The sequence below is a fragment of the Macrotis lagotis genome, chromosome X (genome assembly GCF_037893015.1).
Source record: "Macrotis lagotis isolate mMagLag1 chromosome X, bilby.v1.9.chrom.fasta, whole genome shotgun sequence".
NCBI classification, from domain to species: Eukaryota; Metazoa; Chordata; class Mammalia; order Peramelemorphia; family Peramelidae; genus Macrotis; species Macrotis lagotis.
The window spans coordinates 288202814-288227492 of record NC_133666.1 but is presented as its reverse complement, the minus strand read 5'-3'; the positions used below and the strand labels follow the sequence as shown (position 1 = coordinate 288227492).

Genomic DNA, 24679 nt, shown 5'->3' with positions numbered 1-24679 from the left:
ATGAGATTGCTAAGGGAGAGATCAGCTACAGAAAGAGTCTTATGTACCAAAAACTTCACCTCAGATAGCACCAATCTTTCTCAGAGGAGAGAGAAGAGTATATGAATGTTTTAGAAAAGGAGTAATTAAGAAAGAAGAAATACGCCGGCCGCGGCCACTCCAAAGTTTGCGGCGGGGCCGGCCGGGCCACTGGGGGCCGCTGGGCCGTGTCGCGGGGTTCCCGCCGAGTGACAGCTGTCTTTGCCAGGGCCGCCGAGCCGCCGGCACGTCCTACAAGCCCACCTTGGGCGCCCCCCTGCCCCCGGCTGGGAGTGTCCACTCTCCTCCCGCCAGCATGGAGGCATCTACCCAGTATCGGCAGCTGATCAATGACGATGGACCCCCATCTCTGGGCTATACCCAGGGTTCAGGGAGCAGCCAGGTACCACAAAGCCAATATGCAGAACTTGTAGCTATCATCGAGGAGCTAGGGAAAGAGATCAGACCCACATATGCAGGGAGCAAAAGTGCCATGGAGAGGCTAAAACGAGGCATCATTCATGCTCGAGGATTAGTCCGGGAATGCCTGGCAGAGACTGAATGCAATGCAAGATCCTAGCCTCCCACTTCACTTCCAAAGTTTTCCATTTCTTTGTGAAGAAGAAAGACTAACCCTTATTCCTCTGGTGACTTTCAAAACATTCATATCAATCTCTTCTGTTGAATGGTCCAAAAGTTTGGGTTCTTTCCCCTTCTCTTCTTCCCATCCCCACCACAGTCTGTAAGAATAGGAGGTCATTTTGCAGTTAAGATTTCCATTATATGTAGTTAGCAACCTAGGTCACTTTTTTTTAAAATATTGAGTTCAGACCATGCATGTAGAAAATTCTGCTTCTGTTGCTGCCAACTCTACTGCCCTGCTAACTTAACCCCAATCTTGGATTTTCTTCCTTTGAATACACTTAAAACCACCCACCTAAATATCATTCTTTGCACCTTTTCCAGAATCTCCAATAACTCTTTAAAGATTTTTTTCACAAATCAATGCCAATTGTGTTGACATACCCTGACAGTTGGGTATCTCCCAGTTAGGGCTACATGATGATCCCTGCTTTAAAAAATAAAGAATGTGGGTTTGTTTTGGTTTTGGTTTTGGTGTGTGAGGTTTTGCATGATTGTTCCTGCTTTGAAGTCAATTTAAAATGCATGAGTTACAAATACAGATGATTGATCACCCTACTAAAAAATGAAGAACCCACAGTTACTTTTCAGACAAACTGTAGATTTCAGATCTTGAGTTTGCCATAGAATGATTTAAAAAATCTGGATAAATGACTAAAACTGTTATGTGCATCTTTGTATGTATTTATTACTTGATGTAATAAGCTTATTTTCATTAACAATTTGTATCAAAAAAAAAAAAGAAAGAAGAAATACAAGAGAGTGTCCTGTCCCAGAATTTTGAACAATAAACAATGCCAAATACTACCAGGCTCAGTAATGAGGGTTTAAAAAAAAAAGACAATGAATTTAGAAATTCTAAGTCACTGATGGTCTAAGAATATTAGTAACATGTGGATAGAGAATAAAGAGTGCTAAGAAAAATATAGAGAAGAATAAATAGTAAATTAAGATAGGAAATGTTGCCCACTAATTTCAGAAAGCAAAAAAGTAAATAAGATTATTCAGTGATAATAGGAGTACCATTTAGCAAAATATATTCAAACATAATTATAAAGGATAATAGATTAAGAGTTGGAAGAGATCTTAAGAACATCTTCCCTTCTTTTTTAAACAGTTACTGAAAGTGAAACACAGAGAAGTTAAATACCTTGCCCAAAGGCATTAAAGTATTAAGTGGTATGAACAGAATAATAGTAATAAAAATAAATAACATATAGTACTTAACCTGTTCTTTTCAAATATGATCTCAATTGATCCTAACAACAATGCTGCTTTTTTTAGCCCCATTTTATACATGATGAAAGGCAGGCAGGCAAAGATGAAATGACTTGCCTTGGATTCAACAACTACTAAGTATCCCAGTTCAAATTTGAACTCAGGCTTAGCATTCTATTCACTATGCCACCTTGCTTAATCTAGGTTTTCTGACTCTTCTCATTGTACAAAACTTTATGTGTCATTACTTCAAACAAAAATATCAAAAAAGAACTATCATTTAAGTTACACATAATGATTCCTAATACAGATAAATGATATTGATTCACTTAGAAAAAATTCTGCTAAATGAAAAATAATTTTAAAAATAATTTAATTTCTTTTGTTTATTTTATAGGTTGGTTTGTGGTTTACAGGTGATATAGATATCAAAACTCCAGAAGACCCACATGAACCTTTGCCATATAATAGACCAGAGCATCTAATAAAGGTAATTATTGAAATTTTAAAAGAATTGACTATTACAATGCTCTTGAAAATAATTTTAGATGTATTGCTAATATATGTGACATCTTGAGGTTTCCATAACATTTTTCTTAATTAGAGCTTAAGCTATAATTTGGGAAACACAGGTTTTAGCTCAGTTTCTAACAACTACCTTAGTCGTGTGAACCTTTATTATCTCTGTTGTAACTTTAGTGATAGAAAAAAAAAACCCAGAAACCAGCAAACAAGCAAAACCTGGAAACAAAATGGAAGCCCATCAATTGGAGAATGTTTGTTCTTCATTCTAAAAGAAGACCATGACATCAGGGAAGTGATGCCTTGACAAACTCATGAATTGGATTTGAGAAAGAGGGTGTTATGCTAAATTCCCAGTCTCACTTTCTCCTCTAGAGCCATCTCATCCAGTGGTTAGATATGAATCAGGACAGCTGAAGAGGGCTCTGGATGGGAGCAATCAATATTAAGTGACTTGCCCAAAGTCACACAGCTAGTATGTGCCAAGTGTCTGAAACTAGATAGGAACTCCAGTTCTCTGACTACAGGGACATGCTCTACACACTGCATCACCTAGCTGCCTAATTGGAGAATGAATAAACAGAAAAATGCAATTAAATATTAGTATATTATAAATTCAGAAAAAAACATGAAAGGGTTGTTACAAAATGATAAAAAATAAAATAAGCAGAACCAGGAAAATAATATATTTGGAATACTAATAGAACTCCATAGAAATAGAAAAATGTAGCTGAAAAGAAGGCAATGATAAAGTAAACTTTTACAGAATTATAGTAAAGAAATTTGGTACCAGAGAAAAGTGAGGAATTATCTGTCCATCCTTTCCTTAGAAATGGTGGGGAAGCATCAGGGAAGACATTGATTATGGAGTGTTGCTATTCATGCTTAATTATTCTTCCTTGTTATAAGTGAATCCTCACTGAATGAGAGTAGGTCAAAATATATCGAGAATGTTTTTTTAAAAAATATGTGTGTGTGCATATATACACATATGTCATCTATAAAACTTTCTTAGAGCTGCTCCATACTCTAGAAATGATCTAAAAATGATATGATGTTGAAAGATGATCATTAGTAAACTCTTCATCCAATCAAGCACTACGCAAAAAGATAACCACATAACTGACTAAGAAATTTGCAGAGAAACTGGAAGATCACGGAACTTTCACTAAAAACAGTGAAGTCTGCCATCATTTGGATCCCAGAACCACCAGTAGAGATAGAAATCTTTGGAAGAAGCCTAATAAATCAAATGCAAAACCAAACAGCATACTCAAAAGCATAAGATTGAGAAGGGCATTGCCATTAAACAAAATCACAAATCATCAACTGAAGCTGAAAAGGTAAAGTCATAAGAATAAATAATAAAATCAAAAGTCGGAAAAATAAAAGAAAATGTGAAGCACCTATCAAAAATAACTTATAAACAAAACAGTGAGAGATCATTTAAAAATTGCTGGATTCTGAAACGTAGTAAAAAGTTGTCTTGATAATGTTTTCAAGAAATTCACAAATGAAAACTGATTAGAACTAGATAGAAAGGTGAAAATAGAATAATCTACCAGCTACCTCCTAAAAGTAAATGTGAAAACTCTAAGAAATGTTGGTCAAATTTAAGAATTTCCAAGTCAAAGAAAAAATATCTCAAAGAGCAAGAAAAATATTTAGATGAAAAAGAATCAAAGTCACACAAGACTTGTCAGCAGCTACCATAAAAGAGAAAATACTTTGGAATACAAGATTACAAAAGGCAAAGATATGAAGGGTCCAACCACAAATAACATTCACTGGAATATTTAGTATAATCATGTTGAGGTGGGAAAATCAAACTACTGGAATAGGAAACTTTTAAGCAATTCTGTTGAAAAGACTAGATTTTCCCACCCAGCTGCTTTCCTTTGAACTTCTCTTTCATGCCCCATGAACTTCATTGCCCTGAAAGATTCTTTCAATCCTGAAATTCATGCTTATTCAATGCTCCCTGTTCCTGGAGCTCGTCCTCTTAATTAAGGAGGACTATCACTTAATAAGGGCACTCAAGCTGGCTCTCTCTTCATTTCTTCTATATTTTGCTATCATGCTGCTATGCTGAGTACCTACCTCTTTTCCTTTTCAGCTTCCCCCTGTTCCTTGAAATTTTAAGTTACTTATTTCTAGTGCTTAGTATAGTGCTTGGCACATAGTAAATACTTAGTAAATGTTTATTGACAGAATTGAAACTTTGATATGCTGACATGGAAGTCATGATATAGTAGGTTTATATATATATATATAGATAGATAGATAGATAGATAGATAGATATAGATATAGATATATAATGTATATATACATATATATAAATAGAAGAAAGAAAAAGGAAGGGAAGGAAGTCAAATATAATATTTCTAATAATTACAGCAAATATGGGGGAAAGTATATAAATATGGAGAAGGGAATTGAGGGAATAAGCATCATTGAAATTATTATCAGCATCAGACAGTTTAAAACCCAAAGACTTTGTAATAACAATACATTTATTTCAACTCAGAAAAAAGCATAGATGGAGAAAGAGGAAAGGAAGGTTAAAGAGAGGTGATAATGAATAAAGGGAATTTAAGCTTTAACTTCAGAGGTTAGATAGTAAAAGGAGGATCAAAATGGAAAAAAGTATAAATAGATCACATTCCTTTTCTTTCATCATTGTCTCTGTAAAGAGGAGGATAAGAAGAGAGGAAAAAGGTAACCATGATCATGAATGAAGTGAACCCACTTGTAAAATAAAACAAGATAGGGAAATGGATTCAAAAACAATCCAATTCTATTTATAAGTAATTCACTAAAACAGAAAGATCCATTAGAATTTAAATGAGATGCTAGAATGGAATGTACTATATACCTCATGAGAACTCAAAAAATCAGGGCTAGTAAACATGATTTTGGACATAGCAATAGTAAAACTCACCATAGTGAAAATAAAATCACATTAAACTTAAAGGCACCATAGACAATGAAATAATCTAATACTTAAATATATGTGCATCAGGTAATATAGCAAATAAGTATCTAAAAGAAAATTTTCATAAATTATAGAAAGGTATATCAAAATGCAATAATTGAAGACTTTAGAGTACCCCATTAAGACTTGGATAATTGTAACAAAAAAAGATAAATATGAAATTTCAGGATCTGAATGGACCTTTTAAAAAGTTACATATGAAATGTTTCTGGCAATTGCTGAATGGGGAAAAGAAAGAAGTCTGTATCTTCCTAAGCTATAAATGACAAATCATCAAACAAATTAAGCATGTGGAAGGGCATAAAAACTTCATGAACAAATGCAGAAAAATAGAAATATTAAATGCAACTATTGCTGATTATTCTATAATAAATATGAAATCAATAAATATTCCTTGAAAATATGTTTCAAATGTGTATGGATACTAAATAATTAAATTTCAAAAATCCTTCATCATAGAACACAGAAACATGAGATCATTACATTGAAGAAAATAAGAAATCAATATACTAAAATTTTCAAGATATAATTAGTGTCCCTTGGAAAAATTTATATCACTAAACACCCTTTATTTAAAAAAGGGGGGAAAGAGCAGATCACTGAATAAACTATGCAACCAAGAAACTAGAAAAACAGCATATCAAAAATCCCCAACTAACTACAAAAATGGATTCTGAAAATTGGAGATGAACAAAATTGAAAGAAAAAATGTGCAATCTAATTTTTGAAAAATTAACACAATATATAAATCTTGCTATTCAGATTTTAATGGAAAAATCAATATCAAGAATGAAATAGATTTCTTTAAAAATTATAGAGAAATAAAGAAAATTGTTAGAAACTAATTCACCCAAGAAATTAGCCAAATTAAATAAGTTAATTATTAATAACCAAAATAAAATAGCTTAATAATTAAAAGAGCATAGGATAAAGCAACAAAACAAAAAATAGAGAAATATCAGGAAAAAAATTGAGCAAGTACTGAATGAACAATTCTTCCAGAGATTCTAACAAACATTAAAACTGTACACAATTATAATATTATGTAAACTAATTGTAAATATAGAAATAAAATGTTTCTTACTACATTCCTTCTTTTTTTCTTTTTAGAAAGTTTTTTTTCTTTTGAATTTTATAATTTTTCACCTAATTTTGCTTCCCTCCCCCACCCCCCACAAAAAATCATCTGTTAGTCTTTACATTGTTTCCATGGTATATATTGATACAAGTTGAATGTGGTGAGATAGAAATCATATCCTTAAGGAAGAAAAATAAAAATATAAGAAAGAGCAAAATTACATAATAACATAATAGTCTTTTTTTAATTAAAAGTAATAGTCTTTGGTCTTTGTTCAAACTCCACAATTCTTTTTCTGTATATGGATAGTATTCTCCATCACAGATAGCCCCAAATTGTCCCTGATTGTTGCACTGATGGAATGAGTCAGTCCATCAAGGATAATCATCATCCCCATGTTGCTGTTAGGGTATACAATGTTCTTCTGGTTCTGCTCATCTCACTCAGCATCAGGTCATGCAAATGCTTCCAGGCTTCCCTGAATTCCCATCCCTACTGGTTTCTAATAGAACCATAGTGTTCCATTACATACATATACCATAATTTCTTAAGCTATTCCCCAATTGAAGGACATTCACTTAATTTCCAATTCTTTGCCACCACAAACATGGCTGTTTGTGAATATTTTTGTACAAGTGATGTTTTTACCCTTTTTCATGATCTCTTCAGGGTATAGACCCAGTAGTGTTATTGCCAGATCAAAGGGTATTCACATTTTTGTTGCCTTTTGGAAATAATTCTAAATTGCTCTCCAAAAAAGGTTGGATGAGTTCACAACTCCACCAATAATGTATTAGTGTCCCAGATTTCCCACATCCCTTCCAAAATTGATCATTGTCTTTTCTGGCCATATTGGTCAGTCTGAGAAGTGTGAGGTTGTAGCTCAGAGATTCTTTAATTTGCATTTCTCTAATAAGCAGTGATTTAGAGCAATTTTTTATAGTTCTATGGATCACTTTGATTTCCTCAGCTGTAAATTGCCTTTGCATATCCTTTGACTATTTGTCAATTGGGGAATGGCTTGTTTTGTTGAAAATTTGCCTCAGTTCTCTGTATATCTTAGAAATAAATCCTTTGCCAGAAATAATAGTTGTAAAATTTATTAACCAATTTACTACATTTCTTTTGATCTTGGTTACAGTCTTTTTGTCTGTGCAAAAGCTTTTTAATTTAATGTAATCAAAATTGTTTACTTTGTTTTTTAATGATGTTCTCCATATCTTCCTTGGTCATGTGTTGTTTCCCTTACCATAGATCTGACAGGTAAACTATTCCTTGATCTCCTAGTTTACTTATAATATTGTTTTTTTATGTCTAAATCCTGTATCCATATTGATCTTATCTTGGTATAGGGTGTGAAGTGTTGATCTAATCCAAGTTTCTGCCATTCTAAGTTCCAATTTTTCCAATAGGTTTTATCAAAGAGAGAATTTTTATCCAAATAGCTGGCCTCTTTTGGTTTATAAAATAGCAGATTACTATAATCATTACCTGCTATTTCACCTAGTCTTATTCCACTCACCCACCACTCTATTTCTTACCCAATAGCAAACAGTTTTGATGATTCATGCTATATAATATAATTTTAGATTTGGTAGGGCTAAGGGACCTTTTTCACTTTTTTTTCATTAAATCTCTAGAAATTCTCAACTTTTTAATACTCCATATGAATTTATTTACAATTTTTCTAACTCATTAAAGTATTTTTTTGGAATTTTGATAGGTAGGACACTAACCAAGTAGTTTAATATTGGTAGAATTGTCATTTTTATTATGTTAGCTAAACCTATCCATGAGCAGGTGATATTTGCCCAGTTATTTAAATATGATTTTATTTGTGTGATAAGTGTTTTGTAATTGCTTTCAAAAAGTTTCTGAGTCTGCCTTAGAAGGTAGACTCCCAGGTATTTTATATTGTCTGAAGTTACTTTGAATGGGATTTCTCTTTCTAGCTCTTTCTGCTGCATCTTGCTATTCAAATATAGAACTGTTGAAGATTTATGAGCATTTATGTTATATCCTGTAACTTTGCTAAAGTTGCTACTTATTTCTAGTAGTTTTTTAAGATGATTTTTTGGAATTCTCTAGTTATACCATCATGGCATCTACAAAGACTGAGAGTTTTGTCTGTTCCTTCCCAATTGTAATTGCTTCAATTTCTTTTTCTTCTCTTATTGATGAAGATAACATTTCTAATATGATATTGAATAGTAGTGGTGAAAATGGGCATCCTTGTTTCACCCCAATCTTATTAGGAATGCCTCTAGCCTATCCCCATTGCATATAATGCTTGCTGATGATTTCAGATAGATACTGCTTATTATTCTAAGGAACAATCCATTTAGTCCTACACTCTCTAGTGTTTTTAATAGGAATGGATGTGGCATTTTGCCAAAAGCTTTTTAGCATCTATTGATATAATCATATGATTTCTGATAGGACTATTATTGATATAATTAATTATACTAACAATTTTCCTAATATTGAACCAATCATGTATTCCTTGGATAAATCCTACTTGGTCATAATGTATTATCTTAGTGATAACTTGTAATCATTTTGCTAAGATTTTATTTAAGATTTTGCATCTATGTTCATCAGGAGATAGATCTATAATTTTCTTCCTCTTTTTTAACTCTTTCTGGTGTCATGGAAAGAGTTAGACAGAGTTCCATCTTCACCTAGTTTTCCAAAGAGTCTATATAGAATTGGAACCAATTGGTCCTTAAATGTTTGATAGAATTCACTTATGAATCCATCCGGCCCTGGAGATTTTTCCTTAAGGAGTTCAATAATGGATTATTGAAATTTTTTTTTCTGAAATAGTGTTATTTACATATTTACTTTCATATAGTTATGTATTTACCATTAAGGTAGTTTCTTTCTTTCTATCAAATGAATAACCTTATTTAGGATATTAACTGATCTGTTCACAATATGAGAACAACATTTTTTTGTAAATTTAAATTTTGTTTTTGTTCTGAACTTGACAAACACCAAAGAAACATTTAACCCATGAAACTTATATTTTTGGAAATATTTATCCATTTCACTGTTGGCATAGAGTTGGGAAAAATAATTCCTAATTATTTTTTTAAATTTCCTCCTCATTTCTAGCGAGTCATCTTTTTCGTATATGATACTAGCAATTTGTTTTTCTTCTTTCTTTCTTTTTTTTAGTTTTTTTTTGCAAGGAAAATGGGGTGGCTTGCCCAAGGCCACACAACTAGGTAATTATTAAGTGTCTGAGGCCGGATTTTAACTCAGGTACTACTGACTCCAGGGCTGGTGCTCTATCTGCTGTGCCACCTAGCCACCCCTTCTTTCTTTTTTTTAATCAAATTGATCAGAAGTTTATCCATTTTGTTGGTTTTTTCATAAAACCAAATCTTTGTTTTATTTATTAGTTCAATAGTTCACTTGATTTCTATTTTATTAATTTCTCCTTTAATTTTTAGAATTTTTAATTTGGTATTTAATTGGGGTTTTTTTAATTTGTTCTTTCTATAATTTTAGTTGTATATTTAATTCATTGATTTCCTCTTTCTCTAATTTAATCATGTAAGCATTTAAAGATATAATATATCCCCTGACAAGTACCTCAAATATATCTCATAGATTTTGGTATCTTGTTTCATTATTGTCATTATCTAGGATGAAATAATTAATTCTTTCTATAATTTGTTGCTTGATCCACTCATTCTTTAAAATGAGGTTATTTAGTTTCCAATTAGTATGGGCTCTATATCTCCTATTGCATGAGAATTTTATTGCATTGTGAACTGAGAAAGATGTATTCACTATTTCTGCCTTTCTGCAATTAATTATGTACTGCAGAAAAAAATATAAATTCCTTTCTGTCCCTATACAGTTTCCTTCATAAGTTTATCATGTCCTGGTTTTCTAACAATCTATTTGCCTCCATAACTTCTTTCTTGTTTATTTTATGATTTGATTTATCTAAATCTGAGAGCAGGAGGTTGAGGTCTCCCACTAGTAGAGTTTTGCTGTCTGCATCTTCCTATTGTTCTTTCAGCTTCTCCTCTAATAATTTGGATGCTATCCCATTGGGTGCATACATATTCAGTATTGAAATCACTTTATTTTCTCTTGCACCTTTTAGGAGGATATAGTTTCCTTCCTTATCTCTTTTAATTAGATCTATTTTTGCAGCTGCTTTGTCTGAGATACGGATTGCTACACTTGCTTTTTTCACTTCAGCTGAAGCAAAATATATTTTACTCCTTTACCTTTACTCTCTATGTATCTCTCTGCTTCAAATGAGTTTCTTGTAAGCAGCATATTATAGGATTCTGGTTTTTGATCCACTCTGCTATTCGCTTACATTTTAAGGAGGTGTTCATCCCATTCACATTCAAAGTTATAATTACTAACTCTTTATTGCCCTCCATACTATCGTCCCTCTGTTTGTATTTTTCCTCTTTTTTCACTTTATCTATATTCCCCAGTATTTTGTTTCTGAATACCACCACCTTTGGTGTAATTGCCCTCCTATATCCAAGGTCCCTCCCTTTTCTTTCCCCTTTTCCTTGACCCTTCTCTTAGTTCCCCTTTTCCCCTTTTAATACTTGAAAGGTAAAATAATTTTCTTAAGTGAGTATGTATATTTACTTTAAGCCCAATCTGATGAGAGTAAGATTCAGGTGGTTCTCACCTCCTCCCTTCTTCCCCTCTATTGGAATAGGTCCTTTGTTCCTCTTAATTTAATGAGATTTGCCCAATTCAATCTCCTCCAACCTCTCATCTCATTACTGTCCCCCTTTTATGAAGGTATTTTTTAAATCATTCTATCTGAATCACACAAAAGTCATGAGTGTCCATCACTTCTGGCTAAGTATATTCTCTCTCTAATAGAGTTCTAATTCTCAAGAGTTATAAGAATCTTTCTCCCAGGTGGGGATGTAACCAGTTTCATCTTATTGGATAGCAATTTTTTTTCTTGAACTCCCCCCTTTCTAACCTTTTCATGTGTCTCTTGAGTCTCCTGTTTGATGTCCAAATTTTCTATTTACCTCTGGTCTTTTCATCAGGAAATGTTGGAAGTCTCCCATTTCATTAACTGTCTTATCTTTTCTCCTGGAAGAGAAGGTTCAGTTTTACCTTATATATAGTGGATTTTTGGCTGCATTCCAAACTCCCTTGCTCTTTGGAATATCTCATTCCAGGTCCTTCATTCCCTTAATGTTGATGCAACCAGGTCCTATATAATCCTTACTGTGGCTCCTTGGCATTTAAATTGTTTCTTTCTGGCTGCTTGTAGGATTTTCTCTCTTATTTGCTAGTTCTGGAATTTGATCACAGTATTCCTTGGTGTTTTCATTTTAGGATCCCTTTCTGGAGTGAATCAATGTATTCTTACTATTTTACCCTCTGGTTCCATGATATCAGGTCTGTTTTCCAACACTAAAATCCTATAATATTAAGTTAAAAATTTTCTCTTCAATGTTTTCAGGAAGACCAATAATTCTTAGGTTATTTCACCTCAATCTATTCTTGATGTCACTGGTTTTGTGGATAAAGTATTTTACATTTTCTTAATTTTTTTTGATCTTTTGGGTTTATTTAATAGAATCTTGTTGTCTCATGAAGTTAGTTTTCACAGATTCCATTCTTTTTTTAGAGAAGAATTTTCTTCATTTACCTTTTGCAAATCTTTTCCTAATTGGTCAATTCTATTTTTTGAAGTAATTTTCCATTTGCCCAAGTGTAGTTTTGATAAAATCATTTTCTTTGTGCATTTGCTCAATTGAAGATTTGAGAGCATCATTCCCATTTTGTATTTGTCCAATTGTATTTTCTAAGGATTTGTTTTCTTGTTGCGAGATGCTAATTTTCTCTTGCAAGGTGTTAATTTTCTCTTGAGTTTCTTTTTCCAATTTTTCCAATTTATTTCTAAATAGCTTCCTGATTTCTTCAAGGAAATCTTTCTGGGCTGGAGACCAATTCATATTCTCCTCAGAAGTGCTAGATTTCTCTGTGTTAGAATCTGTGCTTTCTAAGTATTTCTCAATACTTCCTTCTTGAAAACAAAATATAGTCTTGCTATCTAAACTGAGAAGAAGGAAGGAAAAGAAAACTACAGACAATATCCCTAAAAATTATTGATGAAAAATATTGAATGAAATATGAGCAAAGAGACTGCGGCAACTCATTTAAAATATTGTCTATTATGACTATTTTGGATTTATATTGAGATTGGAAGATTGGTTCAATATTAGGAAAATTATAAACATAATAAACCATGCTAATAACAATAATATCAATAATATGATTACATAAATAGATTTAAAAAACTTTTGACAAAATATAACATTTATCTTTAACAATATTAAAATAGCAATAAATGAACAATTTTCTTAATATGATAAATAGAATCAATCTAAAACTGAGTCAGCATTATATGTAATAGAGACACAATAGAGTCTTTTCCAGTAAGGTCAAAGAAAAACTAGGATAGTTATGATCATCACTTTTAGTTTTGAGATAGATAGGGAGTATGGTGGATAAAGTTTTGGACCTGGAGTCAGGAAGCATTGAATTTCAAATTCAGTCTGAAACATTCATTAGCTGTTTCACCCTTAGCAAGTCACAAGTTCTTGCTTCAATTTTTTCAGATGTAAAATGAAGACAATAATAACATGCCTCCTGGGAACATCGAATGAGATAATATTAGGAAACACTTAACAGAATACTTAGCAATAATGAATGCTTAATAAGCATTTATTTTCTTTTCCCTTTAATAGTTCTATAGCTGTCAAATATGTCAATAAAGTAAGAAAAAGTTAATATAAGTAGTAAAAGCATTCAAAGAGGGAAAAAGTTTTGCTTTTGTAGGTTATAGGATCATTCACCTTAGAAAAATCCAGAGGTACAAGAAAAATAACTTCAGTATAATACAAGATACAAAATCTAAACAAACCATCTTTTATGTATATTACTAAGAAAATACTTCAGAAAGAGTTAGAAAATCCATTTAACCTTTATATAGAATGTATAAGGTATTTGAGGTTCTGTCATGCTCAGGAATTATATGAATACAACTTAAAATGGCATTTATGAAAATAAACATAAATAGAGGGAAATTAATTGGTCTAATTGTACAATGACAACATAGTAAAAATAACAACACTAACTAGATTAATTTGGTTTTGTCCTATCATAATAATAATAATAATACCACTAAAATGTTGTTTTATAGAGCTAGGAAAAATAATCATCCTCAAGATTATTTAATACTCAGTTAAAAAATAGAAAAACTGATCAATGTAGTAGATTAAAGACACAAAATTCAGAAGCAAAAGAATATAGTGGGATAGTGTTCAATAAATAATAGGGTTAGGATTTACTTCTTTTTTATGCAAGGCAATGGGGTTAAGTGGCTTGTCCATGGTCACACAGCTAGGCAGTTATTAAGCATCTGAGGCTGGATTTGAACTCAGGTACTCCTGACTCCAGGACCGGTGCCCTATCCACTGTGCCACCTAGCTGCCCCAGGATTCACTTCTTAAGAAAAACTGGGGAAAAATGAAATACACTGATTATTAGCTTTGGACCAACATCTTCCAGCTTTTGCCAAAATACTTTCCAAGTAGTTATGTGGAAGATTAAATTAGGAAGGGGAAGAAAGGAAACAAGCATTAGTGCCAACTATGTATCTTCTAAACTAAAGTCAAGTGCTTTAGAAAAGTTACCTTTAAAATGTCATATAAAATAACCAATTAAAAGACAGTATAAGGAAATAATTTCTACTACTATTGAAAAGGGATGAGTGCTTGATCAAATAGAAAGTAAAGAGAATCACAGGAGATGCTTTTGCTTACATAAAATGAAAAGCTTTTGCAAAACAAAATTAATGCAACTACAATGAAAGGAAAAATAGTTAGGGGCAGCTAGGTGGCACAGTGAATAGGGCACCGGCCCTGGAGTCAGGAGTACTGAAGTTCAAATCCAGCCTCAGATGCTTAATAATTGCCTAGCTGTGTGACCTTGGGCAAGTCATTTAACCCTATTATCTTAAAAAAATTTTTTCAAAAAGGACAGGAAAATAGTTAACTCGAGGGGAAAAGGTGTTTGCTACAAATTTCTCTTATAAAGGTCTGATATCCAAGATATAGGACATACATTCAACTATGTAAAAATAGATAAAAGGTCACAGGATAGAAATAAGCAATTCTCAAAAGAAGCATTCTCAACAATAATATGAATAATCTCCAAATCACAAATAATAAGTTAAATGCACATTAAAGCATTTTTGATGTTCAACCTTACACCTCTTTGATCAGTAAGCATAAGATAAAAGCAAATGGCATCTATTAACTGGCATGTAAAAACACAGGCACATTGTTGGAGCTATGAAATGGTAAAGTCATTCTGCAAATCATTTGAACTATATCATATTATCCCTTATAAGATGGTGCCATGTATAAATCACACCTTAATTTTGGGGCCTGAACTTTGGAAAAAAACATATTACATAAAGTTATTGAACTCAAGTTTTATTCATCATAAAATTCATTCAACTCCTCATCACCGGCAAAACTTCCATCCATAGCTTATCCTCATGTGTGTTTGATGAAGAATCAATGTCTTAGGAGAGGCTCTGACTGCTTTCCTACCTGGGTTCTGGTCTGGGGTTGATCACAAACAAACCATTCCTGGGCAAGTCTGGGGTGTGGACACATGCTTAGTCCATTCCGTTTCCATTCCATTTCACTCTCTTTCAGTCATGACCTCCCTTGTAATCAGTCACTCTTTTCATTAGCAATTCTTCCTGCCTCCTGCTGAACCATCTTTGTGGATTCAGGAATTCCACTTCCCCCTTGCTCTTCAATCCATCTCTTCAATTCCCTCTCTAACTCAGGTCATTTGACTGATTTGCCTCTCATGGCCTTGCTTTCTTCTGCCAGGACATTTTCAGTAGGGTTTCCTTTTCCCATAGTCAGTCTTGGATTGTTTTCTCAGTTGGAGGAGGACAAAACTGACATTGAGCAGTACAATTTATGTTCACTTTTGCAAACTGGATCACTTTTTAAAAAAATTTTTTTTGCAATTTTATTTATTTAAGGCAATGGGGCTAAGTGACTTGCCCAAGGTCACACAGCTAGGCAATTATGAAATATCTGAGGCTGGATTTGGACTCAAGTACTCCTGACTACAGGACCAGTGCTCTATCTATTATGCCACCTAGCTGCCCCCAAACTGGATCACTTTGAACTTGAATTCAGAACTGTACAAAAATCTTTTCTGAGTCATTTCTGGATAGACCATGGCAAAATGTAACCTAATATACTGGTAATAAATGTGAAACAATGAGTGCAAAAACAGCAAGTGTGAAAAAGCAGGAAATGAAAGTAAAAAATATCTATAATCACTGCCAAAGACGCTCCCAGTTTTTAGACCCCAAATTTTTCAAAAAAGAGTGTGTCTTATACACGGGGAAATATGGTAATTTAAAAGTCACCAAACTATCAATACCCTTTGGTACAGTAATAGCACTATTTCCCAGAGAGTGAGAAGACAAAGTGGAAAACAATAATGTATACAAAAATGTTCATTAAAGATTTTTTTGTAGCAAAAAAAAAACCCGGAAAAATAAAGGGGTAATCAATGGTCAAAAGATGGCATATGACTGTACTGGCACATAATTATATAAGAAATGATGAAAGAAATGGGTTTTGAGAAGCTTGGCAAAACTATATGAACTAATGCAGTGAAATATATGGATCCAGGAAAAAAAGCTATAGCTGTAACATCATAGAGGAAAACATCTGTGAAAGACTTAAAAATTTTCATCAATATATTAACCAACCACACAACTTGACATTGTTATGGAGGATGTGCATCAAACCCCAAGACAGAGTAGTGATGGACTACAAGTGTAGCAGTAGTTCTACATCTTCAGATATAAGCATAATGCTGTTTGTTTGGGGTTTATTTTTTGTTTTGTTTTGTTTTCTACTTTAATTACACTTATGTGATTTAAGAGGAATTTTGTTAGAGAATTAAGTAGAAGTGATAGTGAACTCCCCACTACTCCCAAAAGAAGGGAAAACATCAATAAAACTTTTTTAAATGAACAGAAGGAAACAGAAGGATATTCAGTGGAAATGACCAAGTGGAACAGCTTTGGAATTAATGTGCTGATTTTTAATATTTTATTTATTCTTCTGACTACCTATAATAGTAATTTTTACCAATCATTTTTTGCAAGGTTTTGAGTTTTACAATTTTTCTTCCTCCGTTTCTCCCTCAACTTCCCCCTGCTCCTGGCAGAAAGTTATCTGATACAGAATTTACATTTGTAACCATGCTAAACATAGTTCAAAATTGAATGTGTTATGAGAGATGAATCAGATCCAAATGATAGAAAGAAAACATTGGAGATAACAAAATTAAATAATACATAAGACAACTTTTAAAAACTAAAGATAATAAGCTTTGGTCTTCATTTAAACTCTATAGTTCCTTCTCTGGATATAGATGGTATTTTTCCATCACAAGTCTTTTAAACTTGTCTTTGATTTTTGTGCTGTTGAAATGAACAAGTTGATCATGGTTGATCATATCCCCGTGTTGTTTTTAGTGTGTATAATGTTCTTCTGGTTCTGCTCATTTCATTTGTGCTGAGGTTTTTATATGTGTGTGTGTGTGTGTGTGTGTATGTGTTTGTGTATATGAATGCATGTACATGAAAAAGTAAACTACATGTAATAGAAATTAACTAAAGATTACAGCCTTCTCTGTCTTTCCTTTGTAAAAGTAACCCAAGATTCAAGATTGACCTATAAAATCAAGAATTGACCTCTAAAAATCTTCATGTTTCTTTGGTATTTGTCAAGTTCAGAACAAAAACAAAATTTAAATTTCCCAAAAAAATGTTGTTCTCATATTGTGAACAGATCAGTTAATATCTTAAATAAGGTTATTCATTTGATAGAAAGAAAGAAACTACCTTAATGGTAAATACATAACTATATGAAAAGCCTCATGCACTAGGATTTTTCATTCATTAATAGGTGGCAGCACAAACAAAGCCTAGCAGTATTCTCATAGCTGGAGGAAAAGGGAACCAAGAATCTTGCATACCAAAGGGACTTGTATATCTGAAGAGAAATAGGAAGAAGAGGGGAAAAGAGTAGCCTCCAAGATAGGAAGGGGACCAAGTATTCCTATTTCTGAACCAGAAAGCCTTTCTATCAACGAGTAGAAAATAAGGCATCCCACATGGCTCTGACTCACTTCAGTGATCCCTGTATATGGGCCAAGATTGCTTTCTACGGGTCCAGACAATTTTAGTCATCAGCTTAAGTCACCAGCTGAATAATCTAATCACCATCATTTTTTTCACATCCTCTTCCCATGACAGCTAGAACTCACTTCCCCATGTTCAGGTTTCAACAAGCAGCTTCACTACCTTCTTCCTCTTCCTAATAGGTCTTTTTCTCTAGCTTCTCATATTCTTTTTTCATGATTTAAAGGTCGAATTCAACTTTACTGGCTTTCCTAATAACTCCAGACTACAACAATAAAATTCACAATCATATAATACAAGTTTTTTAAGTACTTGTTGCAATGGGTAGAAATTACAAAGAAGCAGATTGAAATATGACTTAAGGAAAAACCGACAAAAGTAGAATAGGTAGTACCTCACTAGTGGTCTTCAAGCAGTTAGTTAAATGTTCAAGTTAAACGACAACTCATCAGAGAGGATGCAGGTTAGGTTCCTATTATTGGATAAGATTTCCATGAAGGACCCTTCCAGTTGAGACATGCATATCCTCATATAACCAATTTTCTTCAATTCATAGTTCCTAGGTAGCTATGTGGAACAGTATATATATAACATTTGGCCAAGAGTCAGAAAGATCATAGATCAAATGACTTAGACATTTACTAGCTATGTGACCTTCAGCAAGTCATTTAATCTCTGCCTCAGTTTCCTTGATTTTAAAATGATTATAATTACAGCAATTACCCCATGAGGTTCAAATGAGTATTGGTACATAACAGGTACTTAATAAATGCTTATTTCTTTATTCCTCTCTCCTTATGTCTTATTCCTAGTCCATGCAAAAAATAAAAAGTACTAATTGCTACATGCTGGAAATAAAAACACAGAAGTGAAAAGATAATCTGTACCTTTAAGGAGCTTATATTTGACTAAAGAGATACAAGATTTTTAAATACAGTTTGAGAAAGGAGACAGCACAAACAACTTGAAGGGGCTGAGAACAAGTTTCCTAAAAGAGATAGAACCTGAATTGAATCTTGTAGGAAACTAAATATTCGAAGCCAAGATAGCAGGAGAGAAACCAGGAACTTCCAAGCTCTCCCAGGCTTCCCTCAGAAACAACATTAATCAAGTCTTTAAATGTATTCTGGAGTGACAGAACCAACAAAAGAACAGAGTGGAGCATTTTCCAGCAAGGTCTGTCTCAGATGGAAGAGCACAGGGCAGGGGCCAGGGCATGGAGCTGAGACCAGCATGGATGGGTAAAGAGGCTCTTTGCCACAGGAGAGATCTGTGGTAGAGGTCCCAAGGTCCCAGCTCAGCAGGCCAGCAGCACACCATTTGGGAGGTCCCCAGATTCACTCTTTAGCCGATATGTTGAGAACACTAGCAGCCTGCTCACTGGACTAGGCACTTCCACATAGAGAACACTAGTGGCTTGTTGACTGGGCTAGATAGCCCCAACCCAGACAGCAAGCAGTCTCAATATGAAAGGTCTGTGAGTGGGCACCACCTCCAACACAAGAGGCTCAGGACAGTGCCCCTAAAGAAAATAAATCCTTTAAAAATACAATTTGAAAAATGCAAAAGAAAATAATTCCTTCAGAAATACAATTGGGCAAATGGAAAAAAAAATAACAACTCCTTTAAAAAACAGAATTAGCCAAATGGAAAAAAGAGATACAAAAGCTAATTGAAAAAAATAATTCCTTGAAAAATATACTTTGACAAGTGGAAGCTAATGACTCTATGAGACATCAAGAATAAGTCAAGTAGGGGTGGCTAGGTGGCACGGTGGATAGAGCACCAGCCCTGGAGTCAGGAGGACCAAGCTCAAATCTGGCCTCAGACTCTTAATAATTACCTAGTTGTGTGGCCTTGGGCAAGCCACTTAACCCCAATTGCCTTGCAAAAATCTAAAAAAAATCCACTAATCACATCCTGAAATCAATCCCCAAAGGAAAATGCCAAGGAATATTGTAAACAAATTCCAGAATTATAGGATCAAGGAGAAAATACCACAGGCATCCAGAAAGAAGCAATTCAATTCAAATACCAAGGAGTCACAGTCAGGATTTCACAGGACTTGGCAGAATCAGTATTAAACGATTGAAGGGCCTGGAACAAGATATTCTGGAGGGCAAAAGGAGTTTGGAAGAATCAACTATCCAGTTAACTCAAGCCTATTCTATCAGGAAGAAAGATGACCATTTAAGGAAATTTTTGACTTTCAAGTTTTCCTAATTAAAAAAACAGAACTAAACAGAAAGTTCAATCTTAAATATGAGACTCAGCATTAAAAGGTAAATGGGATAAGAAAAATATTGCTATTCATTAAGATAAAACTAGTTATATCCCTGCATGGAAGTATGAAACACATAAATCTTGAGAACTGTATCTCTATCAGAGGGAATATACTTGGACAGAAGGTATGGGTAGAATTTGATTTTGTGGGATGATTTTTAAAAAACAAGATACACTAAAAGAGTGATTGTTCTTGGACGGGAGGAAGGGGAAGGCATAATGGAGTAAATTATATCACCTGAAGAGGCTCAAAGGACATATTACAGTAGAGGGAAAGAAAGGAGGGGGTGAGAATTGCCTGAATCTTAGCTTTCATCAGATTTGGCTCAGATTGGGAATAACATATACACTCAGTTGGGTTTAGAAATTTATGTTACCCTTCAGGGAATTTGGAGGACAAAGGGGGGAGGTAAAGGGATGAAGGGTTAGGGTGAAAGGAGAAAGAAAAGTACAAACAGAGGGCAGATAGGATGAAGTGTAAAAAAAAGATGTGAATGTGAATGGGATGAACTCTCATAAAATGGAAACAGATAGCAGAGTAGATTAAAAACCAGAATCCTACAATATGTTATATACAAGAAACACATTTGAAACAGAGAGATATACACACACAGGGTAAAGGTAAAAGACTGGAGTGAAAAAGGCAGGGGTAGAACATTCACAGCAGATCATCCTATAACATTCCTCTTACTTTGTATATAGTACATATCCCATTGCATCTGCTCATGCATGTTGGTTTTTTGGTTTGTTTGCTTTATTGAGAGCATCCTATTCATCTTTTCTTATAACAGAATAAGATTTCTTCTTAATCACATAGCTCAATTTGTTCAGCCATTCTCCAACCTATAGTCAACCCTTCAATCTTCACTTACCAACAGAAAAGAGCTGCTATAAATATCCTTATACATAAAGATGTTTTTTCTTCCTGTTTCTCATCTCTTCTGGAATATAGACCTAATTGTGGCACTGCTAATTCTTTTACAGAATTGAATGGGGGCAGAATTGAATCAGGCGGGCAGGAGTTTGAATTCAGCCTCAGACTTGCCACTTACTAATAACTGTGTGATCTTGGGCTGTCTCTTAACCCTGATTCCCTCCCATTCAAGGCAATCTCCAGTTGTCCTGATTCATATTTGGACACTGGAACCAGATGGCTCTGGAGGAGAAACTAAGGGTGGTGATTTAGCAAAGCACCCCCTCACTCAAATTAAATCCATATTCTTGTCCTGGCATCACTTCCCTGATATCATGGTCTTCAAGAATGAAGAACAAACATCAGGTATCAAGTATAGAATTGGATCATTTCACAACTCTTCCAACACTGCATTAATGTCTCATTTTCCCTACATCTTTCCAACCTTTGTCATTTTCTCTTCCTGTCCTACTAGACAATCCAGTAGATAAAAGATAGTACCTCAGATATGTTCCAAACCTCATTTCTACTGTCAATAATGAGTTAAAACATTTTAAATGATTTAAACAGATAGCATTAACAATCATCTAAAAACTGTTCATATTTTTTGATCATTTGATAATGATATACTAAGTCTGGGAATGGCTCTTTTTATAAATTTGACTCAGTTCTCTTTGAGAAAAAAAAGATTTTTGTCAGATAAATTTGTTTCAATATTTATTCCCACAGTTACTATTGCTAATTGTATTTCCTTGCATCCTATTCCCTCACCCCCCCATTTATTCTATTCTATATTTCCTTTCATCCATTTCCTCCTCAAAAGTGTTTTGCATCTGACCACCCCCTCCCATAATCTTCCCTCCCTCTCCTTCCCTTTTCTACCATCCCTTTCTTCTTCTATTTGTTCTAGGGTAAGATAGATTTCTATATCTAATTGAGCATGTATATCATTCCCTCTCTGAATCAATTCCAATGAGAGTATGGTTTACTCACTACTCTTTCACCTCCCCCTCTTCCACTCTACTGAAAAAGCTTTTTCTTTCCTCTTTTATGTGAAATAACTTATCCCAATCTACCTTTTCCTTTACTTTTCTCCCAGTATTCTTCTCTTATCCATTAACTCTATTGTTTTTAATATATTAACCCTTCAACTTTAAATCCTGCCTATCCTTTCCAGCCCTCTCAGCCTAGGTTTGAAAGGAACAACTTAGAAGGTCAGAAAGAAAATTCTGCCACACCAGGTTGAAATTGGAGCACAATCCAGTGCAGCCCTCAGCATGCAACCAGGAGCAGGCCTCAGGAGCCACTGCATCAACAGCAATATTTGCTTCCAGAATTCTCAGTCCACAGGTCATAAGGGGGACAGAAGGAGATTACAGGGGTCTCTTTGCTATCCCTGAGGCAGGACTCTGTTGCTTTGCCCATACTTAGATCTGGGTCACATTTTGTAGCCCCAGTCCCAGGAAGCAGAGCTGAAATATGACAGGCCTTATTGCTACAGTGGAGCAGGGGCCCTTCTCACAGCTGAGAAAGTTCATATTAAGTTATCAGTATCATCTTCTCAAGCAGTTGAACATTATTAAATTCCTTATGATTTGTAGGAGCAGCTAAGTGGCGTAGTGGATAAAGCACCGGCCCTGGAGTCAGGAGTACCTGGGTTCAAATCCAGTCTCAGACACTTAATAATTACCTAGCTGTGTGGCCTTGGGCAAGCCACTGAACCCCATTTGCCTGGCAAAAACCTAAAAAAAATTCCTTATGATTTGCCTTTCATGTTTTCTTTTTATGCTTCACTTGAGTTTTTAATTGAAAATCAATTTTCTTTTAATTTCTGGCCATTTTCATCAGGAAATTTGAAAGTCTCCTATTTCATTAAATGTTCATCTTTTCCCCTGAAAGAGTATTTTCAGTTTTGCTGGGTAGTTGATTTTGGGGGGTAATCTAAGCTCTTTTTGCCTTCCAAAATATGTTGGAACATACCCACATCACTCTTATTTCTCTTCCCAACTTTTCCTCTACCTCCCTTACTTCATTTTCAAAATCCATTTTGAGCTCTTTTATGACCTGAGACTAATTCATATTTTTCTTGGAGGCTTTGGATACAGAAGATTTTACTTCGTTACTTATGAGAGGTATTTTAATCTTCCATAGAACCATAGTAATTGTCTATGGTCAGATTTTTTTTCATCTTGTTCATTTCTTCAGCCTATGACATGATTTTAACTCTGTTGCATTAAATACTGGGAGAAAAGTAAAGTAAAAGGTAGATTGGGATGAATTATTTCACATAAAAGGGGAAAGAAAAAAGTTCTAGGGGTGGAGGATGCACTATCCAAAGTTTTGGGGTTTTTTGGCAACTGTTTTCAGAGATATTTCAATGGACCTGCAAATTTTCAATTCTTCTAAGGTGTTATGAGAGGCTCTGACTGCTCTGCTGACCTATGATCTGATCTGTGGGTGACTATAAGCACAACCCTCTGGCCTGGAGCTGTGAGAAGGGCCCCTGCTCCACTGTAGCAATAAGGTCTGTTATATTTCAGCTCTGCTTCCTGGGATTGGGGCTACAAAATGTGACCCAGATCTAAGTATGGGCAAATCAACAGAGTCCTGCCTCAGGGATAGCAAAGAGACTCCTGTAAACTCCTTCTGTCCCCTTTATGGCCTGTGGACTGAGAGCTCTGGAAGCAAATATTGCTGTTGATGCAGTGTCTCCTTAGGCCTGCTCCTGGTTGCATGCTGAGGGCTGCACTGGACTGTGCTCCAATCTCAACCTGGTGCAGCAGAATTTTCCTGCTGACCTTCTAAGTTGTTCCTGTCAAACCTAGGCTGAGAGGGCTGGAAGCCACCACTGCTCCCACTGACCCAGTCACCCTGCAGTCTGTTCCTGGATGACTGGGCCCAGTTCATTCCAGTTCAGTTTGTGCTGTGTTGTGGGTGCTTTCTAACCCCAGTAGAACAGACCCTTCCCCCAGATCTTCCAAGTCATCTTGGCTAAAAAATTGTACAGTGTTTTTGTGGGTTCTACCCTTCTAGAATTTTGATAGAGTCATTATTTAAATGTATTTGGCATGCTTTGGGGGAGAAATCAGGCATTCCCTGTCCTTTACTATGCCCATTTGACTATGACCTCTGAGAATAAGGTAAATCTAACCACAAATAATTCAGAAGGAAGTTAAGAAGGTGAAAAGAATTTTAGAAAAGTTAGATACGCTAGACCTCTGTAAAAATGAATGAGTATATAAAGGAATACACTTTCTTCTCTGATACATGGCATCTACACAAAAATTCACCAGCTATTAGGGCATTAAAAAAACTCAAAATCAAATGCAGAAAGGCAGAATTGTTAAATATATCCTTTTCAGAACATGATGTAATAAAAATTATACCTAATAAAAGATCATGGAAAGATAAGATAAAAATTAATTAGAGACTAAATAACCTAATTTTAAAGAATGAGTGGATCAGAAAATAAATCATAGAAATAATGATTTCATCCAAGACAATAATGAGACAACATACTAAAACTTGTGGGATGCATCCAAAGCAATTATTATGGGAAATTTTATATCTCTAAATACTTATATGTATGAAATAGAGAAAGAGGAGATCAATGAGTTGGGCATGCAACTAAAAATTCTAGAAAAAGAACTAATTAAAAATCCCCAATTAAATACCAAATTAAAAATTCTGAAAATCAAAGGATAGCTTAATAAAATTGAAAGTAAGAAATCTATTGA

General features: G+C 34.3%; 1 protein-coding gene and 1 pseudogene across 1 annotated transcript in view; both read left to right on the top strand.

Annotated features, from left to right (window-relative positions):
• Nucleotides 1–24679, top strand: part of SPEF2 (sperm flagellar 2) — a 374057-nt gene that overhangs the window by 331411 nt on the left and 17967 nt on the right. Inside the window, 1 exon segment of the mRNA XM_074206967.1 lies at nucleotides 2276–2368. Coding sequence (XP_074063068.1) covers nucleotides 2276–2368 — 93 coding nt within the window.
• On the top strand, nucleotides 335–1024 carry LOC141501754 (cyclin-dependent kinase 2-associated protein 1 pseudogene; annotated as a pseudogene).